Here is a 20184-nt window from a genome sequence, read left to right on the forward strand (position 1 = left end):
TTGCCTCACAGCTGGTACCGTCAGACTGCAATAGCTTCCTCTAGCAGCCTAGCCATTGACGACAGGCCTTGGGTGAAACAAGTTAAGTCCGCCTTATCACCCCCTTAAATTGATTTTCTATGTAGGGAGATGACTTATGAGGGATGCTTATAAAGGCCACTTTCCTCCTGGTATGTGTTCAGAGCTGACTCCGTATTTTCCTATAAGCTTTTAAGGAGCTTGCAATTCAGTTAGAGCTCACCAATGAAAAAGTTATTCCCTGGGAGTAAGTTAGGCCAGCCTGATGACAAGTTTCAAAAAAAACCCATTCAGGTTCACTACCGGTCTTATCAAGCTACTAATATCCAGCAACCCTCCTTCCTCCCATATTACTCATGATGTATTTTGGGGGTTGTGCTAGAATTTTCTTTTAATTTATAAATTTGCTGTGAAGTCTTATTATCGATTTGTATTACTCAATTAGATTTATTTTAGACTTCAGCTCATTTGTTCCACACTAATTTACAAGGCTGAATCAGGCACTTGTAACAGGGGAGTGAATCGGCTGAGGCCACTAGGGGACCATTTAGTAAGTTTCTACCTTTAGAACTCAATGTTCCTCCACTGGCCACGTTCAGCCCCACAAGTGCCTCGCTCGCTTACTCCCATTGAAGAACTTACTCAAGTGGCCAGTGTGGCTCAGTCCCGTGCTCAATCATCTTCACAATGCACCAGGAAGCTTCTCCCCAGAGGAGGAAACTGAGGAAAAAGAATGGAAGCGGCTAACTCCGTGTCACTCAGCCACTCTGGGATGCCAGGGAGAAGAGACTCCAGAAATCCTGCTGCCAAGCCAGCGACTTAGGCAATTAGCTGCCCAAAGCAGAAGAGGTCGGTCGTGGGCCTCTGCCACACCCAGAACCCACCCGGGCCCCGTTCCTCACCAGAGAAGTTGGTCTCGACCCCAGGAGGACTCTGCACCACAGGGCTGCAGGACAGGGATGTCAGCACCATGGCTGCCATCATCTCGTCCATTTCCACTGCATCCGACTTCCTGGATTCAGACAGGTGAGAGCCAAAGGTTACTTCCCGACACAGCTGGCCATGTGAGCATCTTACATTCCTAGACTGTCCCCTCCATGCCTTGACTCCAATCAGTCAGTGTGTGCTCAAGTAATATCGTTAAATAAAGCATGCAGACCTCTCCTCATTCTTCATGAAAAATACTCAATTCTGAGCTACACTGATATCAGTCAATGCCCGCAGAAGCAGGCTGGTCCCCATCCCACTGCTGACACCAGGAGGCAGTTCCACTCTCCCTTGAATTCCCTTCCTAACTCTTAAGTCTGCAGCTTAAAATTAAGAATTTTATTTGGGGGAAAGGAAAATGAGTCCAAGCAATGACATAAAGCATGGGCATAAAAGACGGCCAGCTAGAATTCAAAATCACCAAAATTACCTTCCTTGCCTCGTTTTATATTTAAATTTAAGAGGGAGCAATTACACTAACCAATTCCTTCCCCACCCCCCAAGATTAATGATGAGGTATTGTGATAGCTTCTGAATGTGAACAGAACCTGGTACATAAGCCAATGAGCAAAAAACCCAGAAATACTAAAATAAATCTTCCAGTGTAAATCTCAATGCTGTATACAGCAGAGTTCTATAAAATTTTACACATAATTTTTTTAATCCATATAAAGTTACATTATTTGGAAATAAAATTAAAGCTATCTATAAGTTAATGCTAAAGTATGAAGTCAGTCTGAAATAAATTTCTAGGTGGCTCCTCTATTTCAAAGGACTGTATTGTACAATTCATTCTTTACAATTCAGATCCACTAAAATATACAACTGGGCTTGAAGCAGCTAAACGAAAACTAGTAATGTATTAAATGTGTCAGCATCCCCCTTTGTATATGATTATTTGTATTTTTATTTCCACAGCATAGAAAGGCAAATTCTTTGCCAGTATTCCATTGAATTGACAATCACAAATGTTGTTGCTCTGGTCTGGTCTCAAGACACGGGGTGTACTGTCAGTAACAGTAATACTCACAGACAAACACAGATGGGGCGGGGGGCAGGGCTCAACTGCTTACACATCCTGTATACGAGAATCTCATTGGCAGGGACTTCCCTGGTGGCGCAGTGGTTAAGAATCCACCTGCCAATGCAGGGGACACGGGTTCGATCCCTGGTCCAGGAAGATCCCACATGCCGCGGAGCAACTAAGTCCGTGCGCCACAACTACTGAGCCTGAGCTCTAGAGCCCACGAGCCACAACTACTGAGCCTGCGTGCCACAACTACTGAAGCCCACATGCCTAGAGCCCATGCTCTGCAACAAGAGAAGCCACTGCAATAAGAAGCCCGCACACCGCAACAGAGTAGCGCCTGCTCGCTGCAACTAGAGAAAACCCGCATGCAGCAACAAAGACCCAACACAGCGAAAAATAATAAATAAAAATAAGTAAATTTATTTAAAAAAAAAAAAAAGAATCACATTGGCAGATTTTCTTTTTTAATCTTAAAATATCAATGTGCATAAAGTATATAACATAGAAATTAGAATATACATATTCTCAGGGAAAAAAATCATGTCATAAAATTCTAAAGCAGGGACTTCCCTGGGGGGTCCAGTGGTTAAGACTGCGCTTCCACTGCAGGGGGCGCGGGTTCAATCCCTGGTCGGGAGCTAAGATCCTGCATACTGTGCGGTGTGGCCAGAAAAGTAAAAATAATTTTTAAAAAAAATTCTAAAGCAAAGTAAGCATTCTTCATTCAACGTCAATAGTTTTAAATATCTAACCAGGGGTCTGCAATCTCTAGACTGAGCCTTCTGCCTGTTTTAGCCTGGCTCACAAGCTAAGAATGGCTTAACAATTTTTAAATGGTTTTAAAAATCAAAAGAAGAATATTCCTTCTTGACATGACACATGGAAATGACATGAAATTGAAATCTGAGTGTCCGTTAAGTAAAGTTTTATTGGGGCACAACACGCCCGCCTGTTTACATACTATCTATGGCTGATTTCACGTGACCACAGCCAAGCAGAGCAGCTGTGACAGAGACCATTTGGCCCACAAAGCCTACGTTATTTACTCTCTGGCCCATTCTGAACACGTTTGCTGACTCCTGATCTAAGCCATTTTTTCTCTCTCATCATGAAAAACTAAGACCTAATTTTAGTTTGAGCATGAAACGGGAAAAAAATAGCCCTTAGCCAAAGCTATATCACCCATAATAGAGTTACAGGGAAGAAAAGACGCCCTTCTGGGTCTTTTCAAAAGGATGCCCTCTCACTGTATCCCATTTGTCCGATATCTTGACAACTAGACACCTGGTAGTTCCACATTCCTTCCCCAACACAAGGCACCCCAAAACCCCATACCTCACCACCCATGTGTCTTTCAGAGCCCAGGTTCTGTCACACAAACCTCTTTGGGACATCAATGTTCCTGGAGACAGGCCTGTAGGCTGGCGCCTGGGTTCCCTGCTCGGGAGGTGGTGCCTGGGGGATGGGGCTCTGTAGCTCGGCCGGCCACACCTCCTCCGCTTTGCAGCAGATTTGTAACTTCTGGTCCAACAGCCAGACAGTCACCTTATCCTCTGCCCAACTATGCCGCTCCACCAGTCCTGTACACTCTTGACCCCCGTACCACACACAAACCTGGGGAGAGAAAAACAGCAAACAGTGGTCAGCACTTGGGAGTTCTCACTCCATATGTCCCAAGTTCTGGGAGCCAGGAGCCGTATGCCACAAACTGCATGCTCTGACTCATCTTCAATTCAAGCAGATGCTCCCAGGTACCTGCTTCCCACCTGAACACCCAGACTAGCTACAGTGGATTGGTTCTTCCCAAAACAAATCCTTATAAATTCTCTAGATGGAGAGAGCAAATGTGTCAGTTTCTGGGATTTTTTTTTAACTTGGAGTCTATATGCAATTAAAGTTGTTATCATCTTAAAATAGACTGTTATAACTATAGGATGTTTTCTGTAAGCCTCATGGTAACCACAAAGAAAAAACCTCTAGGAGATACACAAAAGATAAATCAACGCACAGGACTCCAAAAAAAAATCAACAAATCACCAAAAAAAAGACAGCAAGAGAAGAAGAAAGTAACAAAGGAATTACAAACCAGTTAGAAAACAGTTAACAAGACAGCAATACCAAGTCCTTACCTATCACTAATTACTTTAAATGTAAACGGATTAAATTCTCAAATCAAACGCATTTGGAATCTGTGTCCCTCCTCCTGATTTCTTGCCCTGACTAGCCTCTGAAGTCCTATATATCTGCTGGTCCCCAACTATTGCCTTGAATTGCTCACACCCTGCATTTTTCCCTTCAGAGAATCCTGAGTCTACCTGGGAGCAAGATGGTAGTGGTGAAGAAGTAGGCTGACTGCTTTCAAGGGTGCCTAGCAGTTGCCAGGTGGCCTCACCTCATGGGAAGAGATGTCTGGACGACACAAGCCTTGAAACAGAGGCAGAAAGCAGAGCCTCTATTATCAGCTCTTGAGAAGGCAATGAAAGAGAAGCCATGCATCTGGATCTAGTGACAATATCAGGCACAGGTGATGCCTGAGCCCTGCCACAGGGGAGGAAACACTGGAAAAGGGACTCCAAACGGCATTCTAACTAAACAAACACCTTCATCTCTTGAAAACATCTAAAGGTAATTCAAAGATGCAATCTTATCTGTCTCCTGTTAAGTCTGAGATCCTTTCCCTTGTTTTTGTAAAGTTGCAAACTGAGACAGATTAAGAGAAACAGCTCTGGCCATGCTTTGAACTGAGGTTCTGAACAGGCCTGAGCCCAGAATTGTCATGGAGGAGCCCTGGGTCTGCTCCTTCCCTTGGGAAGCCTGCTGCCCAAGGGCTCATATGGCTGCAGGGGAAAGGTCTATGCTAAAGCCAGTGCCCAGAGAGTTTCACTCAGGGCACCACTGGGCCGCCAGATGCAAGCCTGGGGAGATCGGACATTTGTCCACTCGGGGATCAACCTACCTTCTGCCCAGGCTGAAAGGCCACCTGCTGGAGGCCTGAGGTGCCTGGAGCCTTGAGGAGTTCCTTGGGCTGCTCCTGGCAGGACGTGTCCTTAGAGGCAAGGAACGGCTGGGGAGCCGCCCCCTCAAGCAGCTCTGCCTGAGGCTCCAAGGGTGGGGCAGCCCCGGGTGGCCCCAACACCCGGGCGCCCAGGAGGGACCTCTTGCCAAGGCGCCGGGACAGAACGCTGGCCATGCCGCTGCCTTTCCTGGGAGGCAAAGGGGACACAGAGTCCTTTATCCCGTATCTGCAGGCATCAGGAAGCCGTACACACAGCCGGAACCCGTGAGCGCCCGTTAAAAAGGATGAAACACTTTAAAGTAACTTTTACCACTTTGTTCTTTTTACAAAAGTAATACCTGTTACTAGTATGACATTTAGAATATACTGATAAGCACAAAGAAAAACAAATCCCTCAAGAAGCAGCCTCCCAGAGATACCCATGTTTCCTATACAGCATTCCAAGCTTTCTTCTACACATAGATTTTTTTTTAAATAAATTTATTTATGTATTTATTTTTGGCTACATTATGTCTTCTTTGCTGTGCGTGGGCTTTCTCTAGTTGCGGCGAGCGGGGGCTACTCTTTGTTGCGGTGCACGGGCTTCTCACTGTGGTGGCTTCTTTTGTTGTGGAGCACGGGCTCTAGGCACGCGGGCTTCAGTAGTTGAGGCACGTGGGCTCAGTAGTTGTGGCTCGCGGGCTCTAGAGCGCAGGCTCAGTAGTTGTGGCGCACGGGCTTAGTTGCTCCGCGGCATGTGGGATCTTCCCGGACCAGGGCTCGAACCCGTGTCCCCTGCATTGGCAGGCGGATTCTTAACCCCTGCGCCACCAGGGAAGTCCCCTATACATAGATTTATGTATTTCTATTTCTACAAAAACGGGATCATGGTTTGGTAAACTGAATTTACACTTACCCTGTGTGGGTTATACGGCATCACTAAATGTTATTCTACAATCTCACTTTTATAAGTCACACAGTGCTTTCTTAGGCGGATGCATCACTGCCAATTTAACAAATTCCTTATTCTTCTTCCTGAGGGCTGTACCCAGGGTTGTGTTGCTGAAACTGCTCTGCCCGCAGGGAGCACCTCAGCACACACACCAACGTCCGCTTCGTGGGTCAGGATGCTATTACCACAGCACTAAGTCAGAGCGGGAGGGGGTCTGTCAGACACTCAGATTCTCAAGCTCAGCTGGCTTCAAAGTTGCCAGCAGCCACAGAAGTGAGCCGTGCTAACTATCCTTGTTTTCCACTTGAGGGAACTCATGTGCGGAGCTTAAGCCACTTATTCCTGGCGATACAGGTAGTTGGTGTCAGGGTCTGAACGAGATCTGGTCTCCTGACTCCAAACCCAGGTCTTCTCAGCGCCTCCCAGCTGCCTGCACCCTGCCCCCGACAGGCTCCGGGCTTAGGCCACTCGAGCATTCAGGGCTGATGGAAACGCAGGACCACAGCCCTGACGTGGACCAAGGAGAACCGTTCCAGGCCTCTGCACGGTCACCCCACGATGGACAGGAGCTGCTCTGGAAACCGCACACATCATCTCTGCGTGCTCAGAGCCATCAGCTCGCCCCCACGTATACTACTCCAGAAAGCAGGGCACTGGGGGGCGCTGTCCTCTGCATTTTATAGGGAAGCAGAGCTAGGAAGGAGACAACACCAGAAGGCTTGGTGTGATGCTCCTTTAGTCAAAATCCTCCTGCCTGAGAGGCGGGGTTCTAACCAGCCGACACTCTATAAGCCCCAGGGCGGCGGCGGGGTGGGGGGAGGGCGGGGGACACCCCTTGACCTTCAGGTGCCTTCACCATTCCAGAAAAGAGGAAGTCAATCTCATGGGACCTCAGAGATTCAAAACAGTCAACGAGCTTGCTCTTGGGAAATCCCAGCCCGGATCCACAGCCTCCCTGCTAAGCAGGATGCAGAGAAAACACGGTAGATCTGCCTCCGGCCGCACTGTGGACCCCGCTCAGAGCCTGTTTCCTCATCTGTAAGTCACAACGCTAATACTCCCCTTATCGACCTTCAAGGAGCAATCAGAACGTTCCAGTAGAAGCCCTCTGGACACAGGCTTCTAAATAATTCTGTATTAGACTAACCTTTCATGTTCTTAAAAAGATGATGCATAATCCCTTTTTCCCCCATTAGGTAATAAGATGTAACCCCCAGGTTATTTGGACAGCTCACCTCTTAACACCTCATTTATGTGTAGACACGGTATCCATACCTAACACTGAAGAGCATTTCCTATGTGCTAGACTCTAAGTGTGGTACTGGCATTCTCTCATTCCACAGGTACCATTAGCGTCCATCCTTATTCTGTTCTCAAAAAAACAAAGACCCAGAGAGATTAAAAGACTTGACCAAGGTCAGGGTAAAAGGCCAAATCAGGGCCCCTCAGGACCTACTGACTTCAAAGTCTGTGTTTTTTTTTAGGACGACACCACGCTCCCCCTCCTCTTTCCAAATACCCTCTGCCTGGGGCCCATGACCTATGGCCTCTACTTCCCTATTCTCACCTCCTTGGACTCCACTGACTTCCATCTCTGCTGTCCATGTCGTGACCTGGGTCACAAGGCACTGCCCAGCACCAGAGGGTCAAGCTTTGTGCTCACAACCCCAGGCATACCCTCCTTCCTGGTTCCCCCTCCCGGTCCTCAGGTTACTGGTTGCCCTTCTCAGCAGCTTCATTCCCACCAGCTCCTCTCCAAGAACTGACTTTCACTGGTCACCCAACAACAGGTCAGAACTTTGCAGTCCCTTCACCCCCAGAAACCAGAATCCCTCGCATCCGCACAGGGCTCGAGGGGTGGATCGCTACCAGGGGGCACAGCTGCTCCCAGGCCTGCTGGGTCTGCTGGCGGAAGGGGAAGAATCAGACCTGGCACCCTGCGAACTCACGCTGCCCCTTCTCCAGAGCGCTCGTGGCTCCTCAGCCATCCTGTGGCTCATTCCCTCCGGGTACCCTAGCACACTCCGAATCTCTGCTGCCCCAGGTCCTCTGTTCCCTCTTAACTCACCTCTCCAGTCAGTATTTAGCCGAGGCACTGATTTGTACAGAGCATATCCCCGGTGCTGTGGCAGGTGTAAAATACTAGGATTTTCACGGACTCAATACCAACACCATTTCCCTACCTGGAATGCCCATCAGGCTAACTCCACCCCTGTCTATTAAGCTTGGCATTCCCAGAGACTGTTCCAGCGGCCTTTCTCCTCCCTCCCACCCCTCTGCCCCTGGCCGCACCCACGCCAGGAGAAAACTGCACCACAGCTATGGGTTCAAACTTTCTTTGAATAGTTTCATAAACCTTCTTTACTTTTCACCCTTGTCCAGAAGTACCTCGGGGCTTCGTTTGGGTCCCATGCCATCTTCACGTCTCCCGATTCCTGGCCTCCTTCCCAACCATCCCAGGAAAGTATGCTCAGCAAACATCTCCACAATAACAAAACGTGAAGGGTAAAAATAAGCTTAAAAGATAAGAATAAAGTCGAAATATAGAGGAAAAGGGTTTGGCACATTTTTATCAGTGTTTTACTCAGAGCTTCAAGGGCTAGAATCAGAGAGTATGGTATCTCCACCATGAATTCCCTAGAAAGCAAAGAGATAAGAAAAAGGTCAAAATCACAGCATCCTACAGAGTTCCTCTCTAGGTGTCTGGTGACTTTATATTTAGTAACACTCTATTGGAAAGCTTTACTATGTATGTCATCAAAAGGAATAAAAACGTAAGGAGTAAATTCTTTACCACTACCAAAAAAAAATGTCCAAGCTAACTTGGTGCTAATTTGCGTTTAAAAACTCAGTCACCTACCACCATCCTCGAAGCCTCAAGCCAGAAACAAGAACCTCTAACCCTCAGTTTAATGTCGCTGAGCTAGAAGTGAAGCCACAGTGCCACTTAGAGACATCAGATGGCAGCATCCATCCAGAGAAAGAAACAATCCTGCTCTTGACCCAAAAAAAAAAAAAAAAAAGAAAGAAAGAAAAAAACACAGTGGCCACCCCCACTTTCCACAGCAGGAAGTTTGAGGTTTCTACCACTGAAAATGAAGAAAGGGTAGTATTTCCAAAATTCCTGGGCTTCCAGACGGAGCCTGAAATATTTGGCTAACAGACTCTGACGATGTTTTTGTTAAGTCTTTTTTTTTTTTAAATGTAAAGAACGCTTTTTACTTGGTTTGTGAAGCTGCACCTTCCAAAGCCTGCTGGATTTGCACAGTTGGTGAACCTGCCCACTTCCGGCTTCTTCCCACATGCGTTCTCTGGCCTTTCACCTTTAACTGGCCTGAATCCACCCTGAAATACCTTTTATTATTTATTTATAGTGTGCCCAAATCTTAATTTTTAAAAGCAGAAGAGAAAGAAGGAAGGGAAACTGCCTTTATTAAATGCCTAATAGCACCAGCTTTCGCAAATTGTACCTAATTTAATCCTCAGAGCGACTTAAGATAAACATACGGTCTTTTATTTCTGATGAGGAAACTGAGCCACTGAGAGGTTAGGTTGCCAAGGCTACACAACCAGGAAAGGCAGCCACTAGGGACTGAACTCATGTCTATCTGGTGTCAATGTCAAATACCATTATTCCAATAGGTGTGAGATCTCTCAAAATAAAACACACAAGTTGCTTTTCATCTACGTGGTATTTTTTTCCCCTATGTCAGTGAACCTCTACAGGAAAAAAAAAAAAGCAAAAGCAAAACAAACAAGCAAAAAACCAGCTCCCAATCCTGCAAGTCTCCTTGTGCGCTTTTTCCTTCCTTGAAAACCCATTCTCCACTTGCATCTTAGCCTCCCACCTACAAAATAAAGGTCAATGCTTTCCTCCAACCTTGTTCAGCAGTCCAGGTCACTGTTAATCATTGAGCGGTTTGGGAAGACCTTTATACACAATATTGCCCTCTGAGAGGGTGCAGAGAGATAATGTAATCAATCCCAAAAGTTAAGGGAAATCTTAGCCAAATTTACACTGCGGATTGATAGCATGGAAGTGAAAAAACATGAATCTAGACTAAATGTAGGCTGGGCAGGATGGCCAGGTTTGTTGATCAGCATTACATTAGGAACATGGCTCAACAGATAACACCATCCCTCAAGTCCTTCGGGGATTCGGAAGTGAATTCAAGCACCTACAGAGGGTCCGCCATGCAGGCAGGAAGAGGATCCAGGGTAATCTGGACTCTAGAGGGACCTTCCAGGACGGCCTGTTACTTTATACCTTAGCTCGAGGGTCCCAACCCCCTCCCAGCATGTTTCTACCCATGTAACCACCGCTTCCTTCAAATCTTTCTTCCCTGATCTCTACTTTCAACTCACCCCCCTATTGGTTTCTTTCTTGGGAGCTATTGATGGTCCATAATAACCAGCCAGCCCCTAACTTGCCATATGGTTCTGGTACAGCAAAGAGAAATCAAGAAAACATCTATTTCAGGGTAACAATAACAGTGTTTCAACACATAGTCAAATCAGCTTTACAATGTTACATTTTCGACTTACTGAAGTCCTTGACCGAAACATAAACTCAAGCTAAAAAAGACTTCCTGGCTGATGTACAGTTTTAAGATATCCCGAGTCCTCTTTGCTTCTCACCACACCACTGTCACCCACAGGCAGGGACTGGCTACCCGAGAAGATGTATTTTGGTCCATGTAAAAGGGGTTAGCCCTTTTCCAGGCTCAGCAAACATCTTCTGATGCGCTAACAGCCCTTAATGAGGACATCTGCCATCAGTTAAATAACTGGGACAGACAGAATAGGAAAACAAACCCTCTCTGTGGTTCTAAGTTGCAAATTGCCATTTGACATGTCACTGTTGCCAGACAATCCCAGGTCTCAGCACATCCATGTGTGTGTGCGCGCACGCTCATGTGCCCACGCTCAACAGGCGCTCTCTCCTACCTCCTGTGGCAACAGGCCATGACGTCACCGAGTAGCACTTCCAGGACACAGGTCATAAAGTCAAACTGATTACACAACTAATGGGGTTTTTGGCGATGGGTTTCTTTTTTTGTCGTTAAGGAGGGTGAAGTTTGGAGTAAGACTCCCATTTGCCGAAGCATGGGTGCTTTGCTGCCTCTCTAATGAACAATTTAGGGACCAAGGTGCCGGGCATTACTCCTCTTCCAAGAGTTTCAGGTTCTCCACTAACCCTCAGCTTTCTACTCTATGATCTCCCCTGGTAACCACTGCACAGAACATTGATTTGAGTTTTGGGTTCTTTGGCTAATATTTTGCATATCATTCTTAATCTTTTACCAGAAAGTTGCTAATGTTTTCTTTTTAATTTTATTTATTTATTTACTTATGTCTGCGTTGGGTCTTCGTTGCTGTGTGCGGGCTTCCTCTAGTTGTGGCACGTGGGCTTCTCATTGCAGTAGCTTCTTTTGTTGCGGAGCATGGGCTCTAGGCCCACGGGCTTCAGTAGTTGTGGCACGTGGGCTCAGTAGTTGTGGCACACAGGCTTAGTTGTTCCACGGCATGTGGGATCTTCTCGGACCAGGGCTCGAATCCGTGTCCCCTGCATTGGCGGCCGGATTCTTAACCACTGCGCCACCAGGGAAGTCCCTAATGTTTTCTTTTAAATCTGTAAAGTTTTAACTTAATTTCTTTTTTCAGTGCGACATTCTAAGCTCATGCAAAGGTCAAAATGCTGCAGCACACCACATCTTTTATTTTATAACAGAATTCAGTGGCGAATAGGACAATTCATTTGTCCAAAACAATTCATTTTTCAGCAATTCTTGGCCAGGGACGATCTCTTTTGAGAGATGCCATGTGCATCCACAGCATATTGATGACTATATGCAAATACGTCTGTGGTCCTTGCCATCTGAACCTTGGCAGAAAGATGTAAGTTGCCATACTCCACCATCACCGCCCAAATGCTGCCTGGTAGTTTCTTAAGTCTTATTTTCTTCTGGGGTGACTTCTCCAGAAAAAGTAAAAAAAAAAATTCACTTCACTGAGCATATATTGACCATTTCTTCCCAGAGGATTTTCTTCCCAGCCTGGCTTTGGACAGAAAAACCTCCAAGGGTAGCCAAGGGCCTGCACTAAAACATCTAGGTCTCTCAAGTTATACATCAGGTCCTGTTACACCATTTTTTAAATGTGTGGTATGCATTTTAGGTTTTCATGATATGAGCTTAAGATCACAGCACTGAGCATATTAGTAATTGATTCAATACCAAGATTTCTAAATCAGCTGTTCAGAGAATGACCATTTGGATTCTCAGGTCATTCTAATTGTTGTCTTCTTCTGAAGGCTTTTGGGTTTTTTAAAATATTTATTTATTTATTTATTTGGCCGTGCCGGGTCTTAGTTGCAACACACAGGATCTTCGTTGCCACGTGCAGGATCTTTAGTTGTGGCACGTCTGAAGGTTTTTAAAAACTGGATTACACTGCCTCAATGTATAATAGTTTAGACTACCGGTAAAATTAAAATTAGACGATCAGGACTGGCAAGGATCTTAAAGGTTGCCCATCCCCCATTCGGGGCTGGATCCTCTCCACAGCATTTCCTATAACTGAGTGTCCAGGCTTCCCATCACTGAGTACTAGATGTAACAGAAAAATGGAAGGAGAAAATAAGGGCCCCAAATAGCCATGCTATTTTCATATCCCAGCAGATGGGCCACAGAAATAGGTCACCTGATCTGGTTACACTGAATTTTCTCCAGCAAATAACAAATGACCCTGATCAACAAATACTTTTGTTGGTCTGACTGCACAACAGCCATTCAGTCAAGTAAAAGAGACCATTCTGTTTGCACTGCCGGCAGGGAAGGAAAGCATTTTCACAGTTCAGCCCAGAACTATACTTCCCCTTCCTTCACACCTAGCTCCCCATTTGCTTTCAAAACCACCAGTGCCCTTTATTCATTGCTCTGTCGTGCATACACTACTCTGTATGAAACAAGACAATTCTTAGCACAACACTGGGCACACAGGGCTCAGTGATCTGTAACTACTTCTATTAGTTCCGACGGACTGCATCTCCCTTAGACGGCAAGCCCTTGCTTATCCCATCAAATTTATGATTTTGAAGAGATGCTATTCCCATAGGTGAGGAGAGCCCCAGATTTAAAAAATAATGTGTTGGGCTTCCCTGGTGGCGCAGTGGTTGAGAATCTGCCTGCCAATGCAGGAGACACGGGTTCGAGCCCTGGTCTGGGAAGATCCCACATGCCGCGGAGCAATTAGGCCCGTGAGCCACAGCTACTGAGCCTGCGCGTCTGGAGCCTGTGCCCCGCAACAAGAGAGGCCGCGTTAGTGAGAGGCCCGCGCACCACGATGAAGAGTGGCCCCCGCTTGCCGCAACTAGAGAAAGCCCTCGCACGAAACAAAGACCCAACACAGCCAAAAATAAAATAAATAAATAAAAAATCCTTCCCTCTACTTTAAAAAAATAATAATAATAATGTGTTGTAAGAAATAAGACCTGCTGCTCGCCCAAAAATGAAGAACAGTCACAGCGTCTTAGTAGCGCTTCAGTGTTCAGACTTGGTTCTAAGATAGCAGTGTTTTCTTGAAAACAGGTAGAAAATGCTTTATAAGGAAGCAGGGATAAGTAAAAGCATGCCTACGAACGTGCCATGTGAGAGGGAGAGATGATCCAGCACTGTTTTCGTACATGCACGGGGCACGCATGCATGTGTATACATGTGGGTGCCTGCACTGTGGTTAAACCTGATTTGGCTGTACCAAAACTATGTGAGACGCAGGAGGCACGGCGATGCATGACTGCTGACTCAGCATCCTACCCAGAGCCAGCAGGAAGGAGGGAGCCAGGAGCTGAGTATCTCCGCGAGAACAAGCCTCCGAGAACTGACAGTTCCCTCCAGCAGTTTGCAGGGTAAGCTTCCAACCTGAACGTTAACCGCCAATGAATGCCTGAATGGCATTTGGGTTTACAGTCACTTTGATACACACATTCGAGGCTTCCTTTTTTTTCTGACCTCCTGGCAACTCAAGGAAACACGGAGGGACAATTTAATCCCAATTTTATAGCTCAGAAAACTGAGGTTCCTCCAGAAGGCCACGGATTTGCCCGAGCTAGCCAGCTGGGGTGCCTGCAGCTTTCCTGGCCCCTCCCTGGACTCGTTCTCTCTTCCCCTCAACGGGAGACCCAGCAGCAGGACAGGGGCTCGGGCTGGAAGGGCTCCGGAGTTCCCAGCCCCAATGCCTTCACATTGCCTTGTCTGATCCTCACAATGAACGCTGTGAGGAAGAAAGCGTGAGTTTCATTGGGAAGAAGGGATCTATTAGAGGCACTTACAGTAATGAAAAGGGAAAGCTGGCAATAAAAGAACCATCCCCCAAAATATAAAACACAGAGGGGAGAATTTAAAACGCCTAACAGTCCAGGACCCATTAGTGTAAGGCCCTGAGTGGTGCACACGCCAGAAAAGCTCTGTGATCATGATGCCTGAGGTGCCAACCCCGAGATGCAAGAAAAGGGCCCCTTATGTTCTCCCCCACTTTGAAGGCAGAGAAATGCAGGCTCTATTTTTTCATTGAAGTGGTTAAAGTAGAAAAACTATTCAGAACTCAACAGTCATTTGAATGAATAATCACATTCCCTGACTATGCTAAATAAACAGACGGTGGGGGGCGGCAGTTGTAGGGAAGGTGAGAGCCACCTGGTGACTTTCCTGGCTGAAATCAATAGGTAATAAAAAGGTAGCAGCCCTCTACAGGGGTGGATAATCAGAGCACACAGGGCTGCAGGTGCCCAAGAAAGGAACCACCTGGTCCGGGGAGTGGCCCGGAGTGGCCTGGCCAGGAGTTGAAGATGCAAAATTATAGATGAGAAACTATGCACACGCAGACAGGATGAGTCAACTGGAGACACCAAACCAGAAAAGAGAAACAGGTACGGGAAGGGATCAAGGTGCCCAAGATACCCCTCCGGAATCCAAGTCTCATCTAGGAGCCACCGGTGCCAAACCAGCCAGTGGGAAATAAAAGTGTAATCTTGGCAGTTATAAGTCACGAGATAAGAAACACGTGCTGTTGGGATGACAGAACATTCTAGTGGCTGATAACATTTAAAAACCTGAAATAAGAGCTGGGTGCCAGAATTTGTTCCAAGACCAGGATGGCTGACCAGCCAAGGGAATAGATGTGTCTAGCCAGAAGGGCGATAACAGGCCTCTACAGATCAACTTTTTATCCAACTTTTCCCTCCCTTCTGACTTCCCGGCTGACCGTACAGGCTTTCTGTCTCAGGATGGCAGTGGCTCCTCACGCTGTCACTCTATCACCTTCTCCAGGGAGATTGCTCTGATCTCCTGGGATTGGAGCATCTCCCCCAGTACCAACGGGAATGCTTCCCATCCCCCAGGAATGCTGTGGCTCAGGGGAAAAAAAAGGCTGGATACACCTGAGCTACTAAAACTGGCTCCTCGAAATGGAAACAGACGTGCAAGAGAAGCTGACCCCGGGCACACGGCCAAGGACGCCTCTCCAGGGAAAGGGCTCGTGGCAGCCCGTCACCTTGACCTGTGTGACTTTCGGCAACAAGCCACCACCTCGGAGCCTCAGTTTCCTGCCTCACCGTGAAAAATGAGAACAGTGCGCAGCATGTGAAAGGATCTCAACAGATGTGTTGCCTCCCCTGTTCCCCAATTTCAGACCAGCACTAGACAGCTAAATGACACGGTGCGCCACTCAGAGAGCTTAGGAGCCAGTGTCCCGCTGGCATCTGGAAACTGAGGTTGCAAAAGGATATTCAACCCGAACCAGTAATACTACTACTGACTCTAAAGGGAATCAAGAAGTTGACCACAGGTGAGCCGCTGATTAACTGAAATCCCAACAGAACTGATTTCGGCAAGACAGGGGAACCGAGAAATCCAGCATATTCCATTTAGAGGCCAGCTGGCCACGGTGAACCAATCCCAGGGCTCCCTGCCTCGAGAGCTCAACACCCAGCCGGCCGGCTCTGCCCTGTGGCCCAAAGCAGAGCCCACGTGACCTGGCCCCTCACCTCGCTCTCAGCACACGGGTCCCAACCCTGCCCTCCTCTTCCAGCTGAAATCTCCATCTTGGTGCCCTGCCCAGGGCGGTTCAAGGCCCGCTGCCAGGCCTTCCCGAGGCAGAGCGTGACCAGCCTCTGCGAGAACAACCCCCCAAATCTGACGCTTCAGTCCCGGGTTCCAGCTGTCCCAGATCTGGATCCACATTCACCCGTGCAGACCTACACAGCACACAGGGCAAAACCGACTCATCAGAAACCCAGGGCAAGGGGAGCCGCAGAACCAAAACACCAGCGTTCTAAACAATCTGCCGGTACTCGACACACGTGCAGGCTCTTGCCAATGAACTGAACGGAAGAATGACGGAGCCTCAGCTTCAGACCCTGCCTTTAGAGAGCTTTAGGCCTCGCTGAGCTCCTCCTGCATCCCACACCCAGCACTTGTTTATTAAAGCACTTAATACGCTCCAGAGTGACGTTCATAGATCTGTGCTGTATAATTAGCGTGAGGCCACACTTTGTATTCTAAAGACGGACGGAGAAGACTCACAGATGCGTTGAAGATGTCCAGCTAGGGAATGAACTGGGTTTAGAATTTACCATCCAGAGTCCACCACTTCTGTTCACCCATCCGGTAATTCCTCTCCAACACGCAGGCCAAAGTCCTCAGGGGGCCAGACAGAACTGACTATGGGGCTCAGCGGAGCCCTTCCCAACACCCACCCTTCCAGCCAAACCGTGTTGAAGCATGGGGGCCACACACTCGCACACCCTAAAGCCTGCCCCATTCTTAGAAAACAATCGCTTCGTGTATGAGCCCACCTCATGTATGCCCGGCCTACGTTAAATCTAAGCTTGGAACTGACCTTGTAATGGGTCTTTATTAAGATTTAAAATTAATGTACCCTGTTACCTAGCAAGTCCCCTTTCTCAGGATCTACCCTAGAGAAACACTCACATGTGTGACAAAGAGGCATGTACGGCCATGTTTATTGTAACAGCATTTGTAACAGCAGAGGATTTGGAAATAACTTAAATGGCCATCAATTAGGCTAAATCAACCAACAGTTTAGCCTTGTGATTCTAAGGAAGGCTATGCAGGAGTTAAACAAAATCAATAAGACCTATACATATTGACAGGAAGCCATCCCTGCGATGTAGTGGGGTGGAGGGGGCCAGCACACTACTACTCTAGTGAGTGCACTTAGCTTCTTTTAAGTTCTTTAGGTATAAATGCAAGTATGTTAAGCATTTGGAGAATACCAACAAACTCGTAACAGTGGTTAACCTCTGGGGAAGGGCTGGGATTAGGAGTGGTTGTCAAGGAAGATTTTGTTTGCTCTGGAAGGTTTGCATTTTTTTTCCCCCTACAGAGAATGTGTTCAAGTACTACTTGTGTAATGAAAATTTCATTTCACCATGTAATTTTTTAAAAAAAGAAAGAAACTGACCCTGCTCCGTACATTTCAGTCACGTGTTTGGGGGCAATTTCTACTCGAATCTCACACACGCTTCCCAGGAGGCTGAGCGCTCAGCAGTACAAAGCAGTGGGCTCTGCAACACAGATCTTGTTTCAATATTAGAAGCCCAACTCTGTGACTCTGTGGACCGTTCAATTTATACACTAGTTCAAGGAAGAGGCAAGAAAAAAGAGAAAGGCATGTCAGAGGACTTCTGGGTAATTCAAAGGGATGTCCAAGGAGCGATTTCAGTTCTTCTAGTTGAGCGTTCCAGCTCTCCACCACACACACACACACACACACAGACGCACATGCACACGCACACACGCACTTGCCAATAATGGCAGCCCTCGCCCAACCACACGTAATCCACACCAGGCCTAGCCGGCTGTGCCTCAGACTCTTCCATCTGGGAATCAGGATTTCTAACATAAATTCAGATCCTGTGGGCTAATGAGAAGGAAGAATCTGACCACCACATTAGAAAAGCTCCAAAATATCATTTACTCCCCCAGGGCCACCTAACCACACAGAACGCTGATTTTTAAACACAGACACTCCTCCACCTCCACCTCTTCAAGACACTACGTGAAAAGTCCTTAGAAACACAAAATTCTAATATTAAGGACCTAGAGTAGGCAAAACTAACCTAGGGTGATAGAAAACAGAGCTGTGGTCCTTCCGATCGGGGGAAGATTCACTGGAAAAGGTCACGTGGAACACTTCGGAGGTGATGGAAATGTTCGGTCTCGAAATGCATTTGTCAGAACTGATCAAACAGCACATTTCAGATCTGAGCATTCCACTGTATGCAAATTACACCTCAATTTAAAAAAAAAAAAACTACCCCAGTACAGTTTCTCTGCTAGCTGCAGCAGAACTTTGAGCTGTCCTATCAGACATCTGAAATCTCTGTTGTGCTATGTAAAGAGCACAAGTACCATGGCGACAGTCACCATAAAAATAGATAACAAGATTAAAATGGATAGAGGACACAGGAATTTAAGAACGGCGCACCAGGAGCAATTCGTTTTCGGCAGAAGAAAAATAGAGGACAGGGAGTTTTTCATTCCCCCTGCACTTTGAAAAACAACCATTGAGTGTGGTTGTTTTTACTAAAAGAGTTTTATGGCTTCCCAATACTCAAAGGACAAAAAAGGCTGAGAGCTGTTACTTCTTATCATGTTTTGCCTTAAAAAAAAAAAAAAGTATGATACCCTAAGTTTTTCCCATACCCACTGTTCTGTGGCCCAGGGAGCCGATTCACAGCAATGCGACAAGCACAGATGACGTGCCATACACTGTGTGAGGTCCAAATGATACTGAGATAAAGGTGGCCTGGGCCCTTTATCAAGTGCACAAAGACTTCCAACTTTAGTTCCAGTTACCAAGTTCTGCCTACATTTTTTACATACATCGAAAACTGACGCCCCCTAGGTGTGCACCCTGAAATTACTCCACGTGAAGAGAGCACTTCCTTGCCCAATACTGACTTTTTTCAAATGCCAAAATGTAGGCATGAATCACTTGGTGACAGAAATCTTGTGTTCTTCTCCAAAAGATGAGATAAACCTCTGTTCTCCTTGTGGATTTTCTCTAAGAAATGTCTGCTAAGTGACTTGGCCCTTGCAGTGTCCCCAACAGCAAAAGAAGTAATCCAAAAATATCAGCAAGAAAATCTAAAATTTTAAAATAATCAGGGTGGATTCTAAATAAACCATATATTTAAGTAAAATTTAGGCAAAATTAAACTTCCACATGTAAGGTACAAATAATAAAAATGCAAAAACAAAAAAAATCTTCATTCAAACCACAAATTTACTGTCGGATAGCAACTAAATATATGCATTCCTGGAAAATCCCACCCGAAAGTTTCTTTAAATCTGTCTCTTGTTCCCTCTGTCACTAAGCCTACAGAGCAATCACAAGGTTCAGACTCGTCCCTGATGTTGGGATGGTTTTTAACGTGCTACACCTGGTGATATAAATCTGCAGTGGAGAAAATGAAGGAGGAGATGGTCAAGGACACTCCCAGAACCTCCGCAGCCAAGCAGAGGACCCAGCAGTCAGTTAAAGGTCCCCACCTTGGTTCATTCATTATACTGAATACAACCGGCCAATAAACACATTAGTCCTCCGTATGTCAATCTGTTTTATTTATTGTTATTTGCCATTTTCCACCCCACACCCACCTTCTTGCTTTCCCTAAAGACAAAATTCCATTTTCAGCAGCCCTGGGGCCACAAACTGAGTCCTGACCCACCTTGGAATAGTTCTCTTCCTCCTTTCTAAAATAACCCCAGAAGATCTCTTGAAAATGTTCGGACCCACTTATTAACATTTTTTTAAAGAGCTTAAAATGATGATTTGACCCCAGTACTACACACTAGAGGTATATTCCATATTCCACATTATCTTTCAGCTTTGACAAGTCACACAATAACCCAAGAATGAGAAAGGACCTTGGAGGCCAGCCTAATTCCTGTTCTCTTCTACAGCACCCCTAATCCACAGCAGTCAGCCCAACCTGAATACCTTCAATGATGGGGAGCTCACTACTCCACGGGCAGACATTTCCACTGCTGGTCAGACCTGCCAGCTAGAAAATTCCTCTTCTGATGGAACTGAAATCTGCTCTCCCAGTCTTTAGGGTTAAAAGGAACCTTAAAGCTCGTCACCTTCAGTGTAATCCTTCAGTGGATAAGGAATCAC

General features: G+C 46.5%; 1 protein-coding gene across 7 annotated transcripts in view; it reads right to left on the reverse strand.

The window, feature by feature from the left end:
• ZNF395 (zinc finger protein 395) overlaps positions 1 to 20184 on the reverse strand; it is a 41840-nt gene that overhangs the window by 11146 nt on the left and 10510 nt on the right. For 5 of the 7 annotated variants that reach the window (XM_082468922.1, XM_082468921.1, XM_082468925.1 and 2 more), the window contains 4 exons: positions 4992 to 5238; positions 3417 to 3649; positions 2036 to 2143; positions 921 to 1030 (listed from right to left, as the gene is read on the reverse strand). In XM_082468922.1, the coding sequence (XP_082325048.1) occupies positions 921 to 1030; positions 2036 to 2143; positions 3417 to 3649; positions 4992 to 5238 (698 nt within the window). The remainder of the gene's footprint in view (positions 1 to 920; positions 1031 to 2035; positions 2144 to 3416; positions 3650 to 4991; positions 5239 to 20184) is intronic. The other 2 variants (XM_082468926.1, XM_082468927.1) reach the window with 1 other exon arrangement.

Source organism: Balaenoptera physalus, assembly GCF_965194825.1.
Source record: "Balaenoptera physalus genome assembly, chromosome: 7".
In the NCBI taxonomy this organism is placed as follows: Eukaryota; Metazoa; Chordata; class Mammalia; order Artiodactyla; family Balaenopteridae; genus Balaenoptera; species Balaenoptera physalus.